This window comes from Hippocampus bargibanti, linkage group LG09, assembly GCF_051943395.1.
Source record: "Hippocampus bargibanti isolate YZ-2025 linkage group LG09, ASM5194339v1, whole genome shotgun sequence".
Lineage (NCBI taxonomy): Eukaryota > Metazoa > Chordata > Actinopteri > Syngnathiformes > Syngnathidae > Hippocampus > Hippocampus bargibanti.
Genome location: NC_142742.1, coordinates 24,042,959 through 24,067,525, shown reverse-complemented (window position 1 = coordinate 24,067,525; position 24,567 = coordinate 24,042,959). Strand labels below are relative to the sequence as shown.

The 24,567-nt window shown below is 45.9% G+C and overlaps 1 protein-coding gene across 5 annotated transcripts; it reads right to left on the bottom strand.

The window, feature by feature from the left end:
* Window positions 1-395: 395 nt before the first annotated feature.
* Window positions 396-24,189, bottom strand: LOC148894066 (MAP/microtubule affinity-regulating kinase 3-like). Of its 5 annotated transcripts, XM_089005104.1 has the most exons (19): window positions 23,660-24,189; window positions 19,155-19,340; window positions 18,974-19,027; window positions 15,792-15,840; window positions 15,625-15,690; window positions 13,491-13,561; window positions 13,285-13,341; window positions 12,894-13,130; window positions 12,691-12,810; window positions 11,818-11,917; window positions 9,794-9,906; window positions 9,573-9,720; window positions 8,888-9,099; window positions 8,719-8,822; window positions 8,456-8,575; window positions 7,489-7,758; window positions 5,469-5,495; window positions 4,797-4,841; window positions 396-1,040 (listed from the first exon to the last, which is right to left on the bottom strand). In XM_089005104.1, the coding sequence occupies exons 1-19, from the start codon at window positions 23,708-23,710 to the stop codon at window positions 689-691; spliced, it is 2,382 nt and encodes a 793-aa protein (XP_088861230.1). In that variant the 5' UTR covers window positions 23,711-24,189; the 3' UTR covers window positions 396-688. The 5 variants fall into 5 exon arrangements, with proteins under 5 accessions (XP_088861230.1, XP_088861226.1, XP_088861228.1 ...); XM_089005100.1 differs by lacking the exon at window positions 8,456-8,575; XM_089005102.1 differs by lacking the exons at window positions 4,797-4,841; window positions 8,456-8,575.
* Window positions 24,190-24,567: the final 378 nt, after the last annotated feature.

Genomic DNA, 24,567 nt, shown 5'->3' with positions numbered 1-24,567 from the left:
CTATCCGGTGATTCTAAATCGACCTTGAGAGTTTTGAAAGGCGCTTAAAAATGAAATGTATTATTGTTGTTAATATTTGCTATCTATTAGCTAGCTAGCTATTTGAGTTACTGCTCATCCACAGACAACTGATCCTGTGACCCAAAAGTGACCTTTATAGAGTTTTGAAAGGCGCTTAGAAATGAAATATCTATTAGCTAGCTAGCTAGCTGTCTATTGATTTGAGTTACTTCCGGGTTGAGTGAACGCTGGCGTGCGTGGCTGCCGCTGCTCACCCACTGAAAAATTCATCGTGTGACTGAAAAGTGACCTTTAGAGTTTTGAAAGGCACTTAGAAATGAAATGTATTATTATTATTATTATCATTATTTACACGCAAAACAACAACCAGAAAAAAAAGCTACGTGGTGATTTTAATCTTTTTTGGGAAGGAGTGAAGGCGTTACGGGAGAGAGAAAAGAAAAAATAAATAAGACTAGAAATTCTTCTTGTTCTGCATCCACAGTTCACAGCGGGACCCCCCCCCCCCATTGCACTCTCAAGCCACGCTGCCCCCTTGTGGCCGACAATTTGTCGAGTGACGTCAAAGCCCACCCCCTCCCTCCGAAAAACAAAATGGTAGAGGGACTCCTGACGTGTTGGTTTCTTACAAAAGGGGGTTTTTGGGGGGTAGACCGGTCGACGGCCTTCATAGCTTGAGCTGGTTGGCCACCGTGGAGGCAATGTTCTTGAAGGCCATGGAGGATCCTGTGATCCTCTTGAAGCGCACGCCGTTGAGGGAGAGGCGGGGCAGCTTGCAGACCTCCATCTCCCACTGGACCAGGTTGTCGGCGCGGCCGTCGCCGTGGACGCACAGCAGCAGGAAGCTCTCCTGCTGCTCGTAGTCGCAGTTGTTGGCGTCCAGCACTTTGCGGATCTCCCGCATGATGTCGCCCGGTTCCATGGAGCTGGTGGTCCTCATGCTCCAGGTGAAGCGCAGCGAGCGAGGCTTGCCGTCGCCCTTGGATTCGCCCTTGGCCTCCGCCGACGCGACGTGGCGGCTGCCGACACACGCCAACAAACACGCAAGCGTCAATCATGACAGAATGGGGAAAGGAGGCGGGGTTAAAAAAAACGTTGCATTTGGAAAAGTCTCAAAATGATTTTGGTGCATCGCGGCCACAAAATGTTGAATCGCAAAACAGGATTTGGTGGCCGCAAAATAAATTTCACGCGATCCGATCAAAAACAAAAAAAAATGATGATGGCCGCCAAGTTTATAGTGCCAAAAATTGAGCCGAAGAACATTTTGTGAGGACAAGAATGAATCCTCACATAATGTTCAGTTTTGGGGCCATGATTTTTTTTTTTTTGTGGGGACACAATGAATGATATAAAGCATTTGCACTAAATAAATTTCACATGATCCAATCCTCCCAAAAATTTGCCATGACAAGATACAAACTACGAGCGGCAAACTAATAGTGGCAAAAATTGCAGCGAAACACATTTTGTGGGGACAAAAATGGGTCCTCAAAAAATGTTGAGTCGCATCAAAGATTTTTTTTTTTTGTGGGGACACAATGAAAAACTGTAGCTACAAAAATGTGATTTTTTCTGTTAAAGCAGCAGCCTACTTTTTTGATTTTTTTTGCACCATGTCAAGAAATAAATGAAGAATTTGCACTAAATAAATTCCACATGATCCGATCCCCCCAAAAAATTTGCCATGACAAAATATAAATTAAGGGTGTAAAATTTATAGTGCCAAAAATTGAGCTGAAGAAAATTGTGTGGGGACAAAAATGGATGCTCACAAAATGTTCAGTCACAGAAAATATTTTTTTTGTGGGCACACAACGAAAAACTGTACCTACAAAATCTGATTTTCAGAGTTAAAGCAGCAGACGACTTTTTGGATTTTTTTACATGATGTCAAGAACGAAATGAAATAACGAAATGAAATAAATTTCATATGATCTGATCGCCCCAAATTTGCCATGACAAGATACAAAAATTAAGCCGAACAATATTTTGTGCGGACAAAAATGGATGCTCACAAAATGTTGAGTCGCGGACAAGATTTTTTTTTTTGTGAGGACTCTATGAAAAAAAGTAGCTGCAAAATCAGATTTTCTCCGGCTTTCGATTTCTTTTTTGCTTCATGTCAAGAACGAAATGAAGCATTTGCACTAAATAAACTTCAAGTGATCCGATCCCCCCAAAAATTTATAAAAATTACGGGCGGCAAATTAATCGTGCCAAAAATTGCAGCGAAACACATTTTTTGGGGACAAAAATGGATGCTCACAAAATGTTCAATTGGGGCCATGATTTTTTTTTTTTTGTGGGGACTCAATGAAAAACTATGGCTACAAAATCAGATTTTCCCTGTTATAGCAGCAAGGCGTCTTATTCCATTTTTTGCATCCTGTCAAGAACGAAATGAAGAATTTGCGCAAAATAAATTTCACTTTATCCGATCCCCCCAAAATGTTGCCATGACAAGATACAAATTACAAGTGGCAAACTTATAGTGCCAAAAATTGCAGCAAAAAAACATTTTGTGGGGACAAAAATGGATCCTCACAAAATGTTCATTTCGGGTCATGATTTTTTTTTTTGTGGGGACTCAATGAAAAACTATGGCTACAAAATCAGATTTTCCCTGTTAAAGCAGCAGGCGTCTTATTCCATTTTTTTGCACCCTGTCAAGAACGAAATGAAGAATTTGCGCAAAATAAATTTCACTTTATCCGATCCCCCCCAAAATGTTGCCATGACAAGATACAAATTACAAGTGGCAAACTTATAGTGCCAAAAATTGCAGCAAAAAAACATTTTGTGGGGACAAAAATGGATGCACACAAAATGTTCAGTTGCGGACATTTTTTTGTGTGGTCACAATGAAAAACTGTGGCAACAAAAACTGGTTTTTCTCGGTTAAAGCAGAAGATGGCTTGTGATTTTTTTTTTTGCATCCCGTCAAGAACGAAATGAAGAATTTGTGCTAAATAAATTTCACATGATGCTATCCGCGCAAAAATTTGCCATGCAAAGATACAAATTACGGGTGTCAAACTAATAGTGCCAAAAATTGAGCCGAAGAACATTTAGTGGGGACAAGAATAGATGCTCACAAAATATTCAGCTTTTTTTTTGCGGGGACACAATGAAAAACTGTGGCTACAAAAATGTGATTTTCTCCGTTAAAGCAGCAGATGACTTTTTCCTTTTTTTTGCACCATGTCAAGAATTAAATGAAGAATTTGGGCTAAATAAATTTCACATGATCTGATGCACCCAAAAATTTGCCATGACAAAATATAAATTACGAATTCCAAATGCAAACTTGGATGCCAAAAATTGAGCTGAACAATATTTTGTGCGGACAAAAAAGGATGCTCACAAAATGTTCAGTCGCAGACAAGATTTTTTTTCGTGGGGACACAATGAAAAATTGTACCTACAAAATCTGATTTTCCAAATTAAAACAGAAGATGACTTTTTGGATTTTTTTGCATGATGTCAAGAATTAAATGAAGATTTTGCACTAAATAAATTTCACGTGATCCGATCCCCCAAAAAAATTTGCCATGACAAAATACAAATTTCAAGTGCCAAATTTATAGTGGCAAAAACTGAGCAGAACAACATTTTGTGGGGACAAAAATGGATCTTCACAAAATGTTCAGATGGGGCCGGGATTTTTGTGGGGACACAATGGAAAAACTACAGCTACAAAAATTTGATTCTCACCGTTAAAGCAGCAGACGACGTTTTCTATTTTTTTTTTCACCATGTCAAGAAGTACATGAAGCATTTGCGCTAAATAAATTCCACATGATCCGATCCCTCCAAAAATTTGCCATGACAAAATATAAATTACCAATTCCAAACGCAAACCTATATGCCAAAAATATTTTGTGCGGACAAAAAAGGATCCTCACAAAAGCGGCCAACATTTTTTTTTGTGTGCGTGGACACAATGAAAAACTGTGGCTACAAAAATCAGATTTTCTCCGTTAAAGCAGCAATTTGTCAATTTCTTTTGTATAATGTCAAGAACGTAAACAAAGAAGTCAACGCATGCGGCAGCAGTTGTCATCAGAACGCGACACATGCTGAGGGTAGGGGGCATAAAAAGCACAATGGCATCAACGTCATGCAGCCAAAAACAAACACACCAAAAAGAGGCCCTTTCACGCGGCATTCATGCAAAGTTGCCATATCAGGGACGGCGGCCGGAACCGGCGACAACCGGGCGTTTATTCGGCTGTCGGGCGGCGACAACCGGGCGTTACATTTCACACTGCCGTCCCGGTTTTTTTTTTTTCACACGGCGGTCATGCGACCCGTTTTGTTTTTGTACCGCTTTGACGGGCTGTGTGAAAGGGGCCTTTTACCGAAAGATAAAATGGGGCGCGGCGTTATTTGTTGTGGGACTTTTTTTTGACAATCCTACCGATGAATTGGATAAAAAATGGATTCAGCCTTATGAAATATCAAAATGATCACATCAGGTGCAGGTCGCCATTTTTCGCCACCTAACTTGTGACTTTGAGCGAGCAAGTGTGCGCGCGGCCCTTTAAAAGGTGGACCTCGGGTCGGTGAGTGACGTGGGTGTCAGAAGCTCACCGAAAGCTATTCAAACGCAGAATTTGCATGGCTGTGTGAAACCCGTCGCGGAGATGAAATGTGCTAGGCCCCTTTCACGCAATCACACACACATCGTGCAAATGTGTGACGGCAACCCGATACGCCATTTTTTGGGGGGGTGCGGGGCGACGGGAAGGTTTTGGGCGGGTCGGGCTCACCTTGAACCCTCCGGTCTCCCGTTTCTCTCAAACTCTGTGGAGACTCTGAAGGGGGACGCGGGACAAGCCGAGGACGAAGGGGGGAGAAGAAGAAAACAAAAAGAGGATGTGGATCGTGAAGGCTCACTCGCGTTCAAGTGACATCTCTAGAAAATTCCACACGAGCCTCACAACAACAAAGTTCAACTAGCGACCGCTCGGCACGGCAGTCATCAAATAAATCCTGCGTTTGAACTTCCATCACGATTTGGTTGGGGGTCAAAATCCGACTTCAACGGCGTTAAAAAAGAAATCATTGGCGCCACCCTACCCACTATCGAGGACTTGCAAGAACCAAGACAAGGGCAGGGAAAATTCCACCGGACCCGCCGCACCCTGCTCACCACCTTTTCCGGTTTCCAGAGGTCAAACTTCCATACTTTTTTTGTCGTGTCTTTTTGTTTGATGGTACTAGCGTTAAAAAGAACGCCGCAAACGCGTTGACGGAATCCTATTCGGGCGCGAGCGTCCATTTTTGTTTTTTAAATGTGTGGTTTTCGTTTGACTACGTGGTCCCCCATCGGAAGGAGAAAGCACGACACATTTCGAAGAATTTGGCGAAACGAGCGAGCGGGCGGCGTGTTAGTGGCGTGCCAGCGGGGGGGCGACAGCGGCAGGCAAAAGTGTTCCTACCTTTTGGTAAACCTGAACGACATGTTTCTAAAAACACAACCACACACAAAAGGAGGTATGGGGGGACGGACAACAGAGAGAGACACAAACGTCAAACGATTGTCCCCCCCCCCCAGATTTATTTCACCCTCTGCGTTGGGCTCGATTGTGGGCGGGCATTATACGTCCATGTTTTTTTTTTGTATTATATGCGGTGTTTTGATTAATACAGTGATACCTCAGCTTACGAACCCAGAAAGTGTGTAAGGCGAAACGTTTGCCTTCCAAACATTTATTTCCCATAAGAAACCATTAAAATGAGAATAATCTGTTCCCAGGTCCCCATAAAATAGAATTTTCTATGAAATAAACCTTAAATGACAACTGACACCATTTTTCTGTTTCCTAACTGACATCAGAAAAACGTTTTATAGCATCTAAAATAGCCAAAACACGCAGGCTGATATTTTTAGTCAAATGCAAAACACCAATAAAAATGACTTAGTGTCCCAAAACTACCTCAGAAAGTTTCTGTTTCAGAAGGTCCCGCCCCCTTGTTTGTGACACCACCCAAGACGTCTTGCCTTGCTCTAGAATCAAAACAATGGCTTCAGATTGGGAGAAGATGCTTTCTTGTTACTCATCCAGTTATGAATATGATTCAAATAGTTCCGAAGAGGAAAGCATAAATGTTTGCAATAGATTAAAGGAGTCCTCCCGTATCAATTCTAGCCGTCAATGACACCAATGTAGCGTCTCAGAAAATGCACAAGATGGCGCACAAGCTCCGTTGGAAACGGGCTGATTTGTCAGCTGGGAATTTGTGTCAACTAGTATCAAATAGTAGTCTTGGTGCAATACACAATGATTCACCATCGTGTTATTTCTGTGTTTTCCTTCTAATTTCGCCATCAACAAAGTACCCAAAATGCATTGCGTGTCGCTTTCTCAGTCAGGGGCGTTACAGACGTGACGTCACGTCAGGCAGGAATCGTCACCAACTCGAAAACAAGACTTCTTGAATATTCAGCGAGAGTCTTAAAACTTTGAAAGGCACTTAAAATGTAATGTATTATTATTATTATTATTATTATTTTTATTAAAAGGTAAAATATAGCTATATGCGGTGGAATCTTTGTAAAATATGATCAGTAGAAGTCATTGAAGTGATTTTACAAATTATGGACATAACTTGTCGGGAGGCGTCGGTTGTCCTTTAAAACTACACAAAATAGACCTTAAGTAGGCTGTGAAGTTGCCGTGCTTTCTCGGCGATAATACCCTCACTCACACTGTCCCCTGCTAGCCGCTTTTCATACATCCAAATCAACAGACGTTTTTCAAACTCTTCTATTGCCTGAAACCGTTGCTTAGACAACACAGAAACGCCCTTAGCCACACGTAGCAATGGTCGACTTAGCGTACTGCTACTGGGACGCTAAGTCACACAAACGCACACCTCGTTGGTGTTTTTGATGATCTCCTTCTTCTGCTCGACCGTCATTGTCTTTTGTGTGCTCTTCGGCCTAACACTAGCCTGTGGTGGAGTCTTTTCCGGTCCCATAATAGCAGAAGTACTTCACGCGATAACTTACCACATCTGCACTCAGAGAGGGGGTTGTGGAAAACTAGTCCGCCAGCCACCGTGGCGCTGTGTGGTTTGGTTCGTCCGCCGAAAACTAGTTTGTATGCCAAGATTATATTCTCGTGAATTTAATGTTGTTAGGCGAAAAGTTCGGAAATTAAAGCGTTCGTAAACTGAGGTATTTTGTTTGTAACTTAAAAATGACACATTTTTGTGAAATACATCTTGTAAAAAAATGTAGATGTATATATATTGAAAAAATTGTGTCCTGTGCGCTAATTAAGCTAAGCTAAGCACTAAATGCTAACAGTTTTCCTTTGCTTTAGGTTCTTTCCGGCGAGCAGGCAGGCAGCGGCCCGAGAACCGCTCACTCTGTTACCCAGTGGGAAATTAGCTTGGAGGGGGGTGGGGGGGCATAACGCCAAAGCAGGCGCGGCGGAGGGGGGCTAGCCTTACCTGCGCGTGAGCTTGGAGGTGAGCTTGGAGAAGAGGTTGCTGGTGGCGCGGCTGCGCGCCTGCGAGAGCGGCGAGGCGTCGTGCGAGAGGGTGGGCGAGGCGGGGGGGCCGTTGTAGGTGGCGGTGCGCCGGTCGCGCAGCTGCCCCCCGTGGAAAGTGCTGCGGCTGGCCGTGCCGCGGGGGAAGCGCAGCCGCTCCGGCGTCGACGCGTTGGCCACGCTGTGGGTGGACGCCACCGGGTGGCGCTGGCCGGCCGGAGACACCGACGCGCTGGGGGAGGGGTCACATACGCGGGACAAAGGTCAGATGGCAGTTTCAAGGACAAAAAAAAAAAAAGACCAAGTAGCCCCCCTGAAAATGGACAAAAGTTAGGAAAGATCAGGAAAAGTCAATAATAATAATAATAATAATAAATAATAATAATCCATTTGATTTCTAAGCGCCTTTCAAAACTCTCAAGGTCACTTTACAGTTACAGGATATGTTTTTCTGGGGGTGAGCAGCGGCAGCCACACGCGCCAGCGTTCACTCAACCAGGAAGTAACTCAAATAGATAGAAATCTAGCCAACTAGCTAGCTAATAGATAACCAGCCGGCTAGCCAGCTAACAGCCAGCCACATAGCCAGCTAAAAGATAGCTAGCCACATCGCTAGCTAATAGATAGCCAGCCATATAGCTAGCCGGGTAGCCAATAGATAGTCAGCTAGCCAAGTAGCTATTAGATAGCCAGCCAGCTAGCTAATAAATAGCCAGCCAGCTAGCCAATAATCATCATTGTTTGACCTTTGATTCACTGAACATCCTGCGGGCGGCTGATTGGACGCCGTGACGATGCGAGCAGGCGGCAGGGAAAACGACAGGTCTCTCGGAGCGGCTCGACGTGCGGGTTGGCGAAGGGGGAGGGGCGAACGGTGGGCGCAGACACCAGGAGGGGGGCGGCGGGGGCAAAAGGGGTCGTCGTCTTACTTGGCCGAGCAGTAATCCAGCGCGTAGTAGGAATGCGGCAGCGCGGCCCAGCCCGTCTGGCAAGCGTACAAGCGGCCGATCGCCGGGGAGGGCGAGGTCGCGGCGGCGCGGGCCACCGAGCTCGTGCTGACCCCCCACCCGCCCATAGCACACCACCCGAGACCCCCCACGAGAAATCAAACAAGATCATGAGAGGACAGAATAGAAAAGACGGTGAAAAAGGCGGAAAACGCCCTCTGTCCACCCCAAAACGCCGCACTCACCTATTCTCCTTGCCGTTGGGAATGACGGAGAGCCGGTCGGCGTTGTTGCGGTCGCTGCACACGTACGTGTTGCGGCGGGTCATCCCAGCCGACGCCGTAACATTCTGCCGGTGAACGGCGTGAAATGTTTCATTCTGCTCGATTTTTCTGTTGATTGCCGTCTACTCACGGCGTGCGCAGCAGCGCCGGCTTTCCTGCGGTCGGGGATGTCGGCCTTGTTGGGGTTGTTGGCGTTGCCCAGCAGCGGGCTGGCGGGCGGCGCCGTCCCGCGGCTCCCGGGGGCTCCCGATTTGCGCAATTGCACGCCGCCCTCGTCCTTGCTGTTGTCCACGGCGGCCGTCTGGCTGCGCTTGGGGTGGGCCGCGCCGGCGTTTTGGCCCACTGGAGAGGGCAAAGGAGCGCATGTGGCTGTCAAGTATTTGGCATTGCAAATGGAGGGGGGAAAAAAATATGATCAATTCAAGCTATCGAGAACACAGGTGTCAAAGTTGAGGCCCGGGGGCCAAATCTGGCCCGCCACATCATTTTATTCGGCCCGCGAAAGAAAATCTAGCTTGTTAAATGCCATAAAGCTTGCTAAAGTCCCAACCAAAAGCTAGATGTGAATAATTATAATCGCAATCCATTTCATTTGCAAGCACCTTTCAAAACTCTCCAGGTCACTTTACAGTCACAGGATAAGTTTTTCTGTGGGTGAACAGCGGCAGCCACACGCGCCAGCGTTCACTCAACCAGGAATAAATCAAAAAGATAGAAAGCTAGCTAGCTAATACAATGCTAGATAGCTAATAGATAGCTAAACCACAGTAACAGCAGTTATTTTTGACTCCAAATTTGGTAGGGGTGTGGCCGACCTTGCTCGCTGTGGCGTCGCTGCTTGTGATTGGATGACACGCTCCTCTGGACTTTGAGGTGCGAGGGCGACTGGCCATTGAGCTCACTGTTGGGGCGGGGCTTGGCCAACGATAGGTTGCTGTTGGACGCCGAGTCGCCGGGCTCCGACTGGGGGGGAAAAAAGTGGGGGGTCGGAGGTCAAGAGTGGCCGACCGGAGACTTCCGGGGGCGGGGGGGCTACCTCGGAGGCCTTCCTGCCCAGCAGCAGGTAGGCGGCGGTGATCTCGTCGTACTTCATCTTGGCCAGAGACTCTTGGATCTCGTCCAGGTTGAAGCCCATCCCAACCATCACGTCTGGTGCACCCGCACAAATAAAAAAAAAATGGGGCAGGGGGAGGGGGGCACAAAATCAGACGCAAGATTTACTTTCAGCGACTTGTCCTCTCCTTCAGCCATTGTGGGTTAAAAAAGCGAGTAGATAGTGAGTAGAAAGTAGAGTAAAAAGTTTGATCTGATCTGTTGTAGCTTGGTTGATTTGCATAGCGTTGCCTCCGCTGAGGGCAGAGGTAAAGTGAGTATCCAATCACAGGACGCGTACGTCATGTTCAACGCGAGGCCCTCTAGCTTGCCTTACTGTGCCAACTCGTGATCTGATTGGCTATCGCAACTATATATCAACTACATGTGCCCGTTCATGTACAGCGCACAGACGCCCTCACTGTTGATTCTGAAGGCGTCGGTCAGATTTCATAGAGCCTGGCGACACAAGCTAGCTGAATTCTGATTGGATTAAAAACTCTGACCAAAAATTACAACACTGAAAGGAGCACAACCAAATGAATATAATATAACATCAAGAAAACAGTATGTAGAATAATTATATATATATATATTTAGAAAAAAATACTTTTTTAATGAAATTGACTTTTATTATAATTATGATAATGATGTCTGATTATGTTAGGCCAGCAGAGAAGGCCTTGCTGGCTCTGACGGCCCACCACTGGTTAGCACAAGTGGCCAACAACATAATAGACACTAAACGAACCCTTTTGGCTCTTTTTGGGGGGAGCGAGGGCACAAAATCAGCCGCAAAATTGACTTTTACTGACCCAAAAAGTGAGCGTAAGTCGACAAAAAAAGGCAAAAAATTATTCTTTTTTGCTGTTTTTTGGGGGGTGGTCAGGGGGGACAAAATCAGACGCTAAATCTACTTTTACTAGCCAAAAAGGTTAGCATAAGTACACATAAAGACAAAAAATAAACCTTTTGGCTGTTCTTAGGGAGGAGCACAAGATCAAACGCAAAATTTACTTTTACCAACAGAAAAGGTTATCAGAAGTAAACAAAAAAATAAAATTAAAAAAAAAAACACAAAATGAGCCCTCCTTTTGGTTGCTTTTTTTGGGGAGGGGGGCACAAGAATCAGGCGCAAAATTTACTTTGACAGGCCAACAAGGTTAGCAGAAGAAGGCCAAAGAAAAACAACAGAAAATGAGCTCTTTTGGTTGTTTTTTTGGGGGGTGCACAAAAATCGGATAAATAATTTACTTTTAATGAGCAAAAAGGTTATCATAAGTAATCATAAGGAGGCCAGAAGAGGGCGTCCAAGCTCCATATAAGGAATTTATCAGCCTGTAGAAACGGAGGTGGCCACAGGAGGTCGCCATTTTGTGCCTCTTTTTTTGGGTGAGAGATTTTCCCCCAATGGTGCCTCAAAATGGCAAAAATAAACTCATTAATCGATTGCAAAAACGTATGCTTTCCTCTTCAGAACTATTTGAATCATATTCATCACTGGATGTGTAACAAGAAAGCATATTCTCCGAATCTGAAGCCATTGTTCGGATTCTCCAGCAATGCAAGACATCTTGGCGTGACGTCACCAACTGGGGGCGGGACTTTCTGAAAACGCCCAATTCGCAGCTCAATTTTTTGCAGATTTTGGACACTTGAAGTCAATTTTATTGGTGTTTTGCATTTGAATAAAAATATCATACTGCGTGTTTTGGCTATTTTAGATGCTATAAAACGTTTTTCTGGTGTCAGTTAAAAAACAAAAAAGTGACGTCGGTTGTCCTTTAACCATTTTGGCTGTTTTTTGGGTGGTGGGAGCAGGGGAAAAAAAAAAAAAAAATCGGGCGTAAAATAGACTTTTACCGGCCAAAAAGGTTAAGTGGAGAAAAATACATAACAAATAAAAAGGACACAAAATGAGCCCTTTTGGCTGTTTTTTTTGGGGGTATGGGGGGTGTGGCACCATACCTATTCTCTTGTGATCAGTGATGTCCAGCTCGGGCTCGACGTACGGCTTCAGCTCGTCGTCTTCGAACCCGGCATTGATCCATCGATCCTTCATGATTTGCTGCATCAAAGTGCAACAAAAGTGCAAAATTATTTCGGGGTGATTTGCTAAACAATTGCAAAGGCGTCCCATCAATAAATAAATAATAATAATAATAATAATAATAATAATAATAATAATAATAATAAATTTCATTTCTAAGCGCCTTTCAAAACTCTCAAGGTCACTTTACAGTCACAGGATCAGTTTTTCTGTGGGTGAGCAGCGGCAGCCACACGAGCCAACGTTCACTCAACCCGAAATGACTCAGATAGAAAGATAGCTAGCTGGCCAGCTAACTGGCAAATAGATAGCTTGATAACTAGCTAATAGATAGCCAGCTAAAAGATAGCCAACCTGCTAATAGATAGCCAGCCAGATAGATAACAGCGAGCCAGCTAGATAGCCAACAGCTAGCTAGCTAGATAGCCAGATAGCCAGCCAGATAGCTAGATGGCCAGCTAGATAGCTAAGAGATAGCAAATAGAGAGCTTGCTAGGTAGCCAGCCAGATAGCCAGTTCACTAGCCAATAGATAGCTAGCTAATAGATAGCCAGATAGCCAGCTAATAGATAGCTACCAAGCCAATATATAGCCAGCTAGATAGCTAAGAGATAGCCAGATAGATTTCCAACAGCGAGCCAGCTAGATAGCAGGTGGGCGTTGTTGATTTTTGGACATCAATGTCTCGGGGGACGTTTTTAATCAACCGGCAGTACAATTAATGATCATCGGTCCGCCATTTGGGTCGCAGGCGTGCGCTCCCCCCCCGCCCGCCCCCCTCCCTCGCTCACCTCGAGAGTTCCGCGTTTGGTCGGGTTGAGCACCAGGAAGCGCTTGAGGAGGTTCTCACAGTCGGTGGACATGTAGAAGGGGATGCGGTACTTTCCCCGCAAGACGCGCTCGCGCAGCTCCTAAGCAAGAGGGCGGGGCAAAAGTCAGCGCCGTCCGTCCCCTCCCCTGACTCCCCCCCTCCCCCGCCGCGGGGGCGCCTGACCTTCAGGTTCTGCCCGTCAAAAGGCAGCGAGCCGCTGACCAGCGTGTAGAGGATGACGCCCAAGCTCCAGACGTCCACCTCGGGCCCGTCGTACTTTTTGCCCTGGAAGAGTTCGGGCGCGGCGTACGGCGGCGAGCCGCAGAAGGTGTCCAGCTTGTTGCCCAGCGTGAACTCGTTGCTGAAGCCAAAGTCGGCAATTTTGATGTTCATGTCGGCGTCCAGCAGCAGGTTCTCCGCCTGGAACGGGGGAGGTGGTGGGAGGGGTCATGACATTCTCGCCTTCGGGCGCGCCGCATGATCCCGAGGGATGTTGTTTCATTGGGACATTTATTGATGGATTCCTCAACTTTTTTTTTTTTTTTGGGGTGGGGGTTCGGCCTGCTTTTCTCACCTTGAGGTCTCTGTGGACGATGTGCTTCTGGTGGCAGTACTGCACAGCCGACACGATCTAAAACGGGGACGAAATGAGCCCTGTCACAATCTTGCTCTCATTTTTTTATGATGAAAATGTATTCTTTTTTTGTGCGATACATAAAAACAAAAATCACATGAGAAGATGACATATGCAGTTGGAGGCAGGCGGACGGGCGGGCGTACCTGTCTAAATTTAGCTCTGGCCTCTTTTTCCTTCATCCTTCCATGCGCTACCAGGTAGTCAAAGACCTCCCCTATAAGCAGCAGCACAAACAAATGCGGGTGAAGACAAGATGGAGACATCCCAAAAAAAAAAAAAAAAAAAGCCAACTAAAACAGCTCAACTTGGACCCGTGTTGACCCCGCCAAAGGTCGATTTGCTCAGGTCCTCCTCGAGCAGAGTTGACCGATTATCAGAAATAAGACACTGCTTTTATTTTGAAGAGAAGTGTCTTTCTTGCAAACCAAACCGCTTTGTCACCGTTGTCAAATCAAGGCCCGGGGGCCAAATTTGGCCCACCATCTCATTTTATTCAGTCCATAAAAGCAAATCACGTATCTCAAGCTCCATGCTAATCTATCAAGCTAGCTAGCTAGGTCTCTTTCTAATCAGCTAGCTGGCTCATTCCATACGTCACAGGTGTCAAAATCAAGGCCCGGGGGCCAAATCCGGCCCGCCATATAATTTTATTCGGCCCATGAAAGCAAATCAAGCATGCTAAGTGCCATGATGCTTGCTAAAATCCGAACCAAAGAAACCCACAAAAACCCCCTGAGAGGAAAGCGTAACATAACATCCACAATTCCAATAAATAAATTGGATCTATAGTTCAAATAATCGCCAGCGAGGGCCTCATTCTAAAGCCACGCCGCGAAACGCCGAAGGGTGTGCACTTTTGCTAATTTGCCACCCCACCTTTAATCGAGTTGCATAAATTAGGGGAGAAATCGCGTTCCAAGGGCGCAGAAAAAGCAAAATGGCGGGCGGGGTGGGGTGGGGGAGTCAGGCGGACCAGGCAACCGGTCCCAGTGGGCTAATGGACTCATTTGAATGCCAGCGAAGGAGCCAACGCTTGCTCCTATCGACCTGACGGCCGACTAATGCCATCAGAGCTGGCCCTCGCCCGGGGAGATAATCGCATTGGCTAGGCCCGACGTGACCTTCCCCCGCCAATCGATGGAGCAAGCGCGGGGGCGCATGCCATCACAGAAGAATTCCAAAGATCGACGCTCGCAAACAAAAAAAGTAGACGAGACTTCAAAGTCAATTTGGGGAAACGGTGACCGGGCCCACTTGCTTTTACAATATTCCTTTAAGTGTCGGTTGGGGTCATATTCGAGTATTATTATTATTATTAAGAAGTAAGGAGCGTCAGCGCAGAGCAACAGTTCCACGGCTTGGAATTGAAGCGGATTTATGTGGGACAGGAGATGTAAGACAATCTCTTTTCGTCAATGGATGCTACAGCGCCGTGTTTGCTTTCAACATTTAGCTTGTAGTCGACGTGCACGTTCCACCATGATGTCCCTGATCCACTGGTGGAAAGACGCTTTGATCGTCTCCTCTTTCATCTAGAACTGCTTCATGTAACAAAGAGGGCACAGAAAGTGCTTAAGAATGAATGTCTGTGTCTTTATGTTGTCACATTGTCTTTGTGCTGTCATGTTATTTGTTATTTAGGTTTTTTTGGTTCTTTTGACTTCAAGACGGCGCCGCAAGAGTGGCTGCGTTTCCAGCAGCTCATGTATTTTGTTTTCCTACTTTCATTCCTTTCATCACTTTGCTGCTGTGAAATGTAAATTTCTCCACTGCGAGACTAATAAAGGCAAATCCAATCCAAGTATTATTATTATGATTATTATTATTATTATCATTATTATGATCATCATTATCATTATTATCATTATTATTATCCTGGCACTTGTAACGGGCCAGATTTGGCCCCCAGGCCTCAACTTGTACATCTGCGCAGTCGAGAAATACCAAAATTAACACAGAAAATTGTGGTATGAAATCAAAGAAAAAAAAAAAAAAAAAACAAAGGACATTTTAACTGGCAGTGAATGAGTTAACTGCAATTATGTTATTTTTTGAATGTTTTTTTGGGTGATTGTGTCCCACCTGATTTTTATTATTATTTTTAATTAAATCACATCGTTTTCATCAACTCGAATGACTTTTGGTAGCGAATGTATTTGTCCAACCACCCTTTTTTTTAACCCGGGTACGACAGCGGCGGCCATTGTGAGAAAAAGCACGTTTGTCACAAAAGTTGCAATAGGGAGTGCGAGGGGGGGGGGGGGGGTAGACGCTCACCTCCGCTGGCGTACTCCATAACCAGGTAGAGCGTCCTCTCCGTCTCGATCACCTCAAACAATTTAACTGCCAGGACGCAACAAGCACAGGGCGGATAGCTTAGCTTAGCGTGCGCGGACGTGAACGGAGGAGGGCGGGGGGGGGGGGGGGGGGGGGGGCACTCTTACCAATGTTGGGATGATTCAAGATCTTCATTATTCGGACTTCTCTGAAGAGCTGAAAAGAAAATACAAAGCGTCAAGTTTCATCAAAACAAGTTGACAATTTATAATTTAATATTTTTTTCAGGGGGGGGGGGGGGGGGTGTCACGCAAAAAAACACACACACACACACACAAAATAGAGAATTGTCCCAATTTTTTTTTGTTTGGTCTCAATGCGTTCGGCGGATGAACTGCTGATTTGAATTCCACCAAACCCCGCCCCACCCCTTTTTTTGGGGTGGCGTGAGGGCTACGCTTCACAGCGGCTCGCCGTCATCGTGTGCAGGAGGGAAGCCAGAAGCCAAGCTTTCAATTTTTTTTTTTTTTTTTTTGGGGGGGGGGGGGGGGGGGGGTGCCGAGAAGCAAGAGTGACGGACGGGTGATAAGACAACGCCGCTGCACCCGGACGGGACATCCTGCCATTGTTTAGCTCACAAAAACACGGAAGTCATCAGTAAGCCGGTCGGGGGGTGGGGGGGGGGGGTCGCGACGATGCTCTATGTAATCATCATCATCATCATCATCATCATCATCGTTTTTAGATTAAAAAAACTTCAACCCAATTGAATTCGACGTGTGAACGCGACTGCACTAACCGAAGCTAACTACCGTATTTTCCGGTGTTTAAGACGCACCCCCAAGAAATGGTGCATTTGCAATTGTTTCCCATATAATACAGGTAACATCCGAGTTACGACCGGATTCCGTTCCGACAGGACGGTTGTAAGTCGAAATCCATTCAAAATGGCCGACGCTGCGTTTACACAACAGGATAGTATACGACGTCAATAAGTTGTTTTGAAGCAACGTTTTCTATTGAATACTATTATACAGTCAAAGTCAGCTTTATTGTTAAATATGATAATATGCGTGACATACAGCACAGATGAAACATAGCAAACTGTTTACAGTTCATTTATAAATTTGATAACTTTTTGTGTCATTTTAAACATTTTATGTTTCACTTTATCGGTATTTATGACTCTATAACTGTACCTGTAATGTATACAAAACTATTTACTGTAAAGTTCATTTATAAATGTTATACATACCCTTCTCTCCCTGCTAACGGCCAGAAGAAGTCGCACGCTCGGACTCAGAGGGACGCCGAAGAAAAAAAAAATTCAGTGTACAGTACGACAGGAGATGTTGCCGAGATGGTATCGGCACTGTATAACTACTGTATTGATTGTAGTCACGCAGTAGATTGCTGTGCGAGTGTGTGACATGCTGGCTGGACAAAATTGTCGTACGAGTTGCCAGGCGTAGAATTAAAAAAATAAAAGGGTTTGGCAGTCATGGTCATAAGTACGGGTGGTTGTAACTCGCACTGACTGTAAGGCATACCCTCAATGAATGAAAAACGTTTTCCAAATATAAGGCACACCACATTATAAGGCGCTACAGTAGTAGAGGTTACGCATTACTTCTATGAGGCGGTGACTGCTGACAGTAGTAGCGAAACCTGTTGTGGGTCAATATGACTTATTTATAAGGCGCACTGACCGGCGTATAAGGCGCAAGGTCATCTTTTGAAGAAAATAAAAGCTTGTGGGTGCGCCTTATACACCGGAAAATAAGGTACTCCAAATTGTGCAAGTTGAATTTTATTGTCGGGTATAGTAAGACCTTGTGAATACCATATTTCCCGATGTATAAGGCGCATTACAATGTTTAATCCCTCCTCCACGTTGCATCTATAGCGCACAACAAATTGATGAGTTTTCATCTGATGTGATTTTTATGAGTCTTGGGGCTTTCTGGCACCTGGTGGGGGGGAGGGGGTTGGATTTGGTGCAATGTCGTGTGACAATGCGTGTTGGTAAATCAAACCACAATGTCCATTTTTAATTAAGTCAGTTAATAAAGTCAGGCCACATTTTCGGAGGGGGGGGGGGGGGGGGGGGGCAACAGATGTGAACAAAAGGTCCAATCCAGGGGGGGATTAGCGCACGGCTTCAATCTGCGGCGATGCTAGCCTCTCTCTGGGATTTGTCAACTGTTCATCAAGCCGACGCGACGAGGGCGCAACTCGCGCGTATTTATAGCCGCGCGCGACAGCCATTTCACCTTTTCAAGTCTTTCAAGACTGATTCTTAAAATAAACACGGGAGGAAAATCAAGCGCCCGGACTACATTTTGTGTGCGTGCCGTGTTTACTTGCTGTCTTTTTTGGGGGGAGTGAAGGGAGAGGGTGACACACAAACGCTGCCAAATCAATGGCGCTTTGGAAAAACTCATGGAAAACCACCGGCGGGCCGGCCGAGGGCAGGGGGGCCGCCGCACGGTATGGCGCTGTCACCAGTTGCGGGGAGGGGGCAAACACCAGGTTACCAGATAGCCAATGACCACAACAAAGTCAAGGCAAACCACGGAGCACCGTGATTTTGCCAAACTGTGACCTTATACACACGAAGACAAATCCGGGGTGATGATAAAACCCAAGACACCCGTAAAGTGACCGTAGAAATACAATAGGAAGGTTTATGGCAAAGGTGCATACAGATTCCAGAAGGTCCATACCGGAATGTCCATACCGAGAGGCCGATCCCGGGAGGCCGATCCCGGGAGGCCGATCCCGGGAGGCCGATACCGGAAGGCCGATACCGGAAGGCCGATAGTGAAAGGCCGATAGTGAAAGGCCGATAGCGAAAGGCCAATAGCGAAAGGCCGATACCGGAAGGCCGATAGTGAAAGGCCGATAGTGAAAGGCCGATAGTGAAAGGCCGATAGTGAAAGGCCGATAGTGAAAGGCCGATAGCGAAAGGCCGATACCGGGAGGCCGATACCGGGAGGCCGATACCGGGAGGCCGATACCGGAAGGCCGATACCGGAAGGCCGATACCGGAAGGCCGATACCGGAAGGCCGATAGTGAAAGGCCGATAGTGAAAGGCCGATAGCGAAAGGCCGATACCGGGAGGCCGATACCGGGAGGCGGATACCAGGATGGCGGATGGCGGAAAGGCCGATACCGGAAAGGCCGATACCGGAAGGACGATACCGGAAGGACGATACTAGCGACGCGGCTCAGTACTCAAACGAGTGAGCGCCCATTACGTTGTTAAAGTTCCAGACAAGGCATTGATTCGTTCTGACAAGTGGAGGCGTGGCTAAAAAAAAAAAGAAAGGCCCCTCCCCCTGTTACCTTCTGAAGACTGTTGGGGTTGAGCTGCGTCTTGTCGATGATTTTAATGGCCACCTGCGGCGCAGAAAGCAACGAGAAGGGAAACAAAGTCACACGTGGAAGGACTAAAGAAAACAAAACGGTAGCGACATCCTGAAGCTAACGTTTATTTCCCGAGGCTTAAAAAAGCGTTGGCGCTTACCTCCCTGCCGGTGAGGATGTGCCGAGCCAACTTGACCTTGGCGAAGTTGCCCTTGCCGATGGTCTTGAGCAGGCGGTAGTTGCCCACGTGCGGCTGCTGCGACTCTTCGGAGCTTCGCGAGCGCACGCCCGAGCGGGACGAGCGCGAGCCGACTTCCTGTCGGCCATTGCCGTGAGAGGACGTGTGCTGCGGGGGGGAGGGAGCCAACGTGTTAATCCACGACGTTGGGAAAACAGGACGATCGTGACTTTTATCTCGGCAACAGACGGTGCATGCTAACGACGCCGAGAATGAGTTCCAAAAATAATCATGTAGAGCACAGGTGTCCAAGTTGAGGTCCGGGGGGGCAAATCTGGCCCTCAACATCAATTTATTCGGCCCGCCAAAGCAAATCAAATCTGGCCCTCAACATCAATTTATTCGGCCCGCCAAAGCAAATCAAGCATGTCAAGTTCCATGACGCTAGCTAATGTCCCAACCAAAATGTCAATTTGCCATCTGTAAACCAGAATAGTCATTATTTTTTTTCTTTTTTGATTTGAAAACTAGTTATTCATTCATTTTTTTGTAACGATGCTTCAGAGGAAACCGGAACTACAATGTGGCTCACGGCAAAAAATGATGTTGACATCCTTGACGTAGAAGGACATCAGCGCTAAGAAACACGTTTATACTGCTGTAGAAAGCTTAGACTCTCTTCTTTCATCAGAAAAAAAGAGTTAATTCCTAAATTATATGGGTCTGGAGTTATGAGCTTGAAATGGGGTCGGCTGACCAAAATACAATGCAATACATAGTGGTTTAGCTAGCTAGATACCTATTTGCTATCTATTAGCTAGCTGGCTATCTAGCTGACTGGCTAGCTATTAGCTAGCTATCTATTATCTGGCTAACTTTCTATCTATTTGAGTGACTTCCGGGTTAAGTGCTCACCCACAGAAAAATTCATCCTGTGACTGTAAAGTGACAATGAGAGTTTTGAAAGGCGCTTCTAAATGAAATGTATTATTATTATTATTATTATTTATTTTTTTTTAAGTCCTCACACCGGCAATCTGTGGCAACATAGCGGTGTACTTAAGTGGTTTCTGATTTCGCAGAGCTCAAGCTAACCGATTTCCGAACATCCTCGCTTACTTTTTGATCCCGGCGACTGGAAACGATCGCCGGAGCTTCGGTTCACTTCTTCACAAAGCAGACATGTTCAGGCGCATTAGCAAAAAATGGCTAATCAGCTAAATTTGCGGGGAGAGATTTCTGTGAGGCGATTTCCCCACAAACGACACATGGAAGTCTCACGTCAGTAACGAGAGTGAACCCATTCAGAGCCAAAGTTGCAAACACAAACTGGGGGTGGGGGGCGATAAACGTTGCGTTGTTGTGGATGTCAACCTGATTAGCGGCCTTGCGTGTCTGAGTGGTCGTGTGACCATGGCTGCTGGCGGCACTTCTCAGCACACATTGATTTGTTTTTTTTGCCTCTCTCCATTTTTTTTTCCAGAAGAGGCCAAAGTAAAAACTGGATGGAGGTCAGTCCGTGCGGGAAACTTGACCCCGGGACACGGAACTTTGAGGAAATACCGAATTCATACGCAAACGGCATTATAAGTCACATTACAGCCTGGCCGCCATCTTTTTTTTTAATGAACTTGCGAGGTTGACTCAGTGCCTTCCGTCCGAACGCCAGACGATGACCCGTCGTCCGCGATCGGCGCCAACTTCTAGGGAAGGGTGGTGGGGGTCCAATGAACTGTGCACATCAAGCCAGCGACAGGCCGCCAATTGCGGTAATAAAATGGCCTTTCAGAATAAAAGTATGAATTTGACTGTCATGTTGGATTCTTTTTTTTCTCCCATGGACAGCGCGAGTGTTTTGTTTTGTCTTTGTGGAGGAAAATCGTCTACCAATCGCATGCCTCTAATGGAATTTTCAAATGGTTGTTTATGAACACATCATGTCGTCAATCAAACTAGCCAATCACAGACTGCGGGGACAGAAGACGGAATAATTGAGGGATTGCGATTTTGGGTTGTCGGAATCCAGTTACCAGAGCTTACGAACTTAATTGGTTCCCAGAAAGTGTGTGTAAGGCGAAAAGTGTGTATTCCAAACATTAATTTCCCATAGGAAAGCATTAAAATAAGAATAATCCGTTTCCAGGTCCCCATAAAACATAATTTTCTACTAAATAAGCCTTAAAGGACAACCGACGCGTCCGGACAAGTTGTGTCGTAATTTGTAAAATCACTTCAAATGACTTCGACTGAGCGTATTTTACAAAGATTCCACAGCATATAGCTAGCTATATTTTACGTTTTAAGACTCGCGCTGAATATTAAGGAAGTCTTGTTTTTGATGTGATGACGATGCCTGACGCGACGTCACATCTGGAACGCCCCTGACCGAGAAAGCGACACACAATGCATTTTGGGTACTTTGTTTGGTCTGAAAACTTGGTGTTGATGGCGAAATTAGAAGGAAAACACATAAATAATGCGATGGTGAATCATTGTGTGTTGCACCAAGACTACTATTTGATACTAGTTGACACAAATTCCCAGCAGACAAATCAGCCCATTTCCAACGGAGTTTGGGCGCCATCTTGTGCATTTTCTGGATGCTACATTGGAGTCCAGACGCCTCAAAATGAGACGGAAGGACTTCTTTAATCGATTGCAAACATGTATGCTTTCCTCTTCAGAACTATTTAAATCATATTCATAACTGGATGAGTAACAAAGAAGCATCTTGTCCGAATCTGAAGCCATTGTTTTGATTCTCGAGCAAGGCAAGATGTCCTGGCGTGACGTCACGAAAAAGGGGGCGGGACCTTCTGAAACGGAAACTTTCTGAAGTCATTTTGAGGTAGTTTGGACTAAAAACAACAGCCTGCGTGTTTCGGGTATTTTAGATGCTATAAAACGTTTTTCTGATGTAAGTTAGGAAACAAAAAATGGTGTCGGATGTCCCTTAAAACTACACAAAATATACCTTATTTTATGGATACTAAATGTGCTATTGTATTGTAATTAAGTAAATAAACTGGACTATATAATAAATTCGTTTGTGATGGTCATTGATGTAGTTGCCTCTTGATGATACCCGAGTGAAGTTGCCGTGCTTTCTCGGCCATAATACCCTCACTCACACTGTCCCCTGCTCGCTGCTTTTCGTTAATCCAAATCAACAGAAGTTTTTCCACCTCTTCTATTGCCTGAGACCGTTGCTGAGACAACACAGAAACAACCTTAGCCACACGTAGCAATCGACGACTTAGCGTACTGGTACTGAGACGCTAAGTCACACAAACGCACACCTCGTTGATGTTTTTCGATGCACTTTCCAAACCACGCAATTACGGAAACAGCAACTATAACCACTTCGAACTAATACCGTAATTACCTCTGTTATTTATCACTTGCTGCCAAATGAAATTTAAAACAATATAATAAATAGCGTCGTGTTTTGTTTTTGCCTTCAAAATGTAACCGACGCTAAAAATTATTTTGGTCTCGCTATGATGAGGCTAGCCGCTTGAATTAAAGCACTTGTGTGTAAATTGCTAACCGCTGCTTAGTTAAGGCTCAAAAATATTTACATCAACAATAAAAAAAACATTATTAACAAAAAATGTCATTAAAAATGTATAATTCAAAAAATAGTAAGAATACATTTCATTTATAAGCGCCTTTCAAATTTCTCAAGGTCACTTTACAGTCACAGGATACTTTTTCTGCGGGTGAGCAGCGGCAGCCACACGCGCCAGCATTCACTCAAACCAGAAGTAACATAAAGTTTAAAAAAACAACTAAATCAATAATATATAGCTCTTTCATGACAGCTGAAGCTGTAACAAAGCTTTGATCAGACAAAAATAGTAAATTCATAAATTATATGGGCCTGGAGTTATTTGAGATTGAAATGCGGCGGCTGTACAAAATACAATATAAGACATACGTATTGATTTTTGATTATTATACTTCAAATAAATATCGTTTTATTCTGACAAGCCAGGTCGGAATTGCGTGCGAAGACGTGTCAAGCTTGTTTTGAGCAGTGAGTCAGGCAGTTGGTGACCCACGAGTGGGCTCGACTCAGACGTTCGTCTTCCGTATCCGATTGGTCGAGGCCCCTGATTGACGGACCACGTAACCAACCGGAAGCCAGAACACAATCTGCCTGTTTCCTGCCAAGCCAACAGGCAAAGTAGTGTCTTGTAGTTTTGTTCGGCTGGGGCCTAAAGTGATCCCAACCCGTCCCAAATAAGCAACGAGCGCTCCAAAACTTAACACCGACACCGGGATAACTGCGACCCCCAGAAAAAGCACACAAAACCCGTTCATGCGGAACAGGGATTGGGGTGGGGGAAACTTTGAGGGAGGCCGAAGAGGAAAGCCGATTTGTTTACGAAATGTTTGCGAGAGAACAATACGTGAGGCTCCCGTCCGATAAACGCATTAAAATGTGCGCAAACAAAGTCGTCGCATCACGAACGGCTACTCACACTCTCGGTTGCCTTCTCGTTGACGGTGGGCAGTGGGCTTTTGGTGGACATGATGGTTCAAGCGACGGCAAGCTGCTCGCGATCCGGTGACACCTCGTTCGATCCGGCGGCGACGGAAGAGGGCCACAGTCGCATGGATCTTCGACCAAGTGGTGAAGCAACACTTTGGAGTTGCTATAAAGGGGGAGGGGGCAAAAAAATGTCAAACGCTCGCTGATTCCAGTCGTCCCGGGGCCCGTCGGGGCGAAGTGAACTCGGCTAACGTTGACTGAGGCGCTGCTCCGCCACCACTTAGCAAAAAAAGAAAAAACGCCCCGTTTTTTTCGCTCTCAAGTCAGCCTAGCAGCGACGAGTCATATCCCCCCAACGCCAGACGGCGGGGTATATTGTCGGGCGGGCGGGATTCAAACGGGTTCGCCGGTGAAAATTCACCCCCTCGGCTCGGTTCGGTCCATGGCAGGACGCCCAAAGTGAACGAGGAGCTCGGTGGGATGATTTAGGTGCGACCAAAATGGCTCCGAGTTCTCGGCGGCTGGGCTGGATTACGAGGCGTTTAAGGACCTTACCCGGGCTCCGACAAAACAATGTTTCAAGTAAAAGTATCAATGCATCCATTTTCCGTAACGCTTATTCCTCATTCGTTTGTAATTTTATCAATAACGCACCATAAATTAGTTTGAATTTTTCAGAGTCACTGTATGGCATTGAACAAACCGTCTCAAGTACAAACCTTCGCCATGAGCCATTGAAGCGCTATCCACGGTTGCCTCGTTTTCCGAGGGCACATGAATGGAGCATCGCTTTAAACCAACTGAACGGGAGGGCCGGCGAAGGTCCTCAAGCGGAAGTCCGCAAACTGGCTGACCTTCTGGCTGCCGCTCGCCACTCACTCTTGCGCTCCCTCAACG

Bases quoted from the DNA above. Each gene is read 5' to 3' on its own strand.
- LOC148894066 (XM_089005104.1), bottom strand. From the start codon at position 23,710: ATGTCCACCAAAAGCCCACTGCCCACCGTCAACGAGAAGGCAACCGAG. The intron at 13,131-13,284 runs GTGAGAAAAGCA...CCCCCGTTCCAG, and splicing joins TCGTCCACAGAGACCTCAAG to GCGGAGAACCTGCTGCTGGA. The intron at 1,041-4,796 runs GTGAGCCCGACC...GTGTGTCGGCAG, and splicing joins GGGAGACCGGAGGGTTCAAG to CCGCCACGTCGCGTCGGCGG.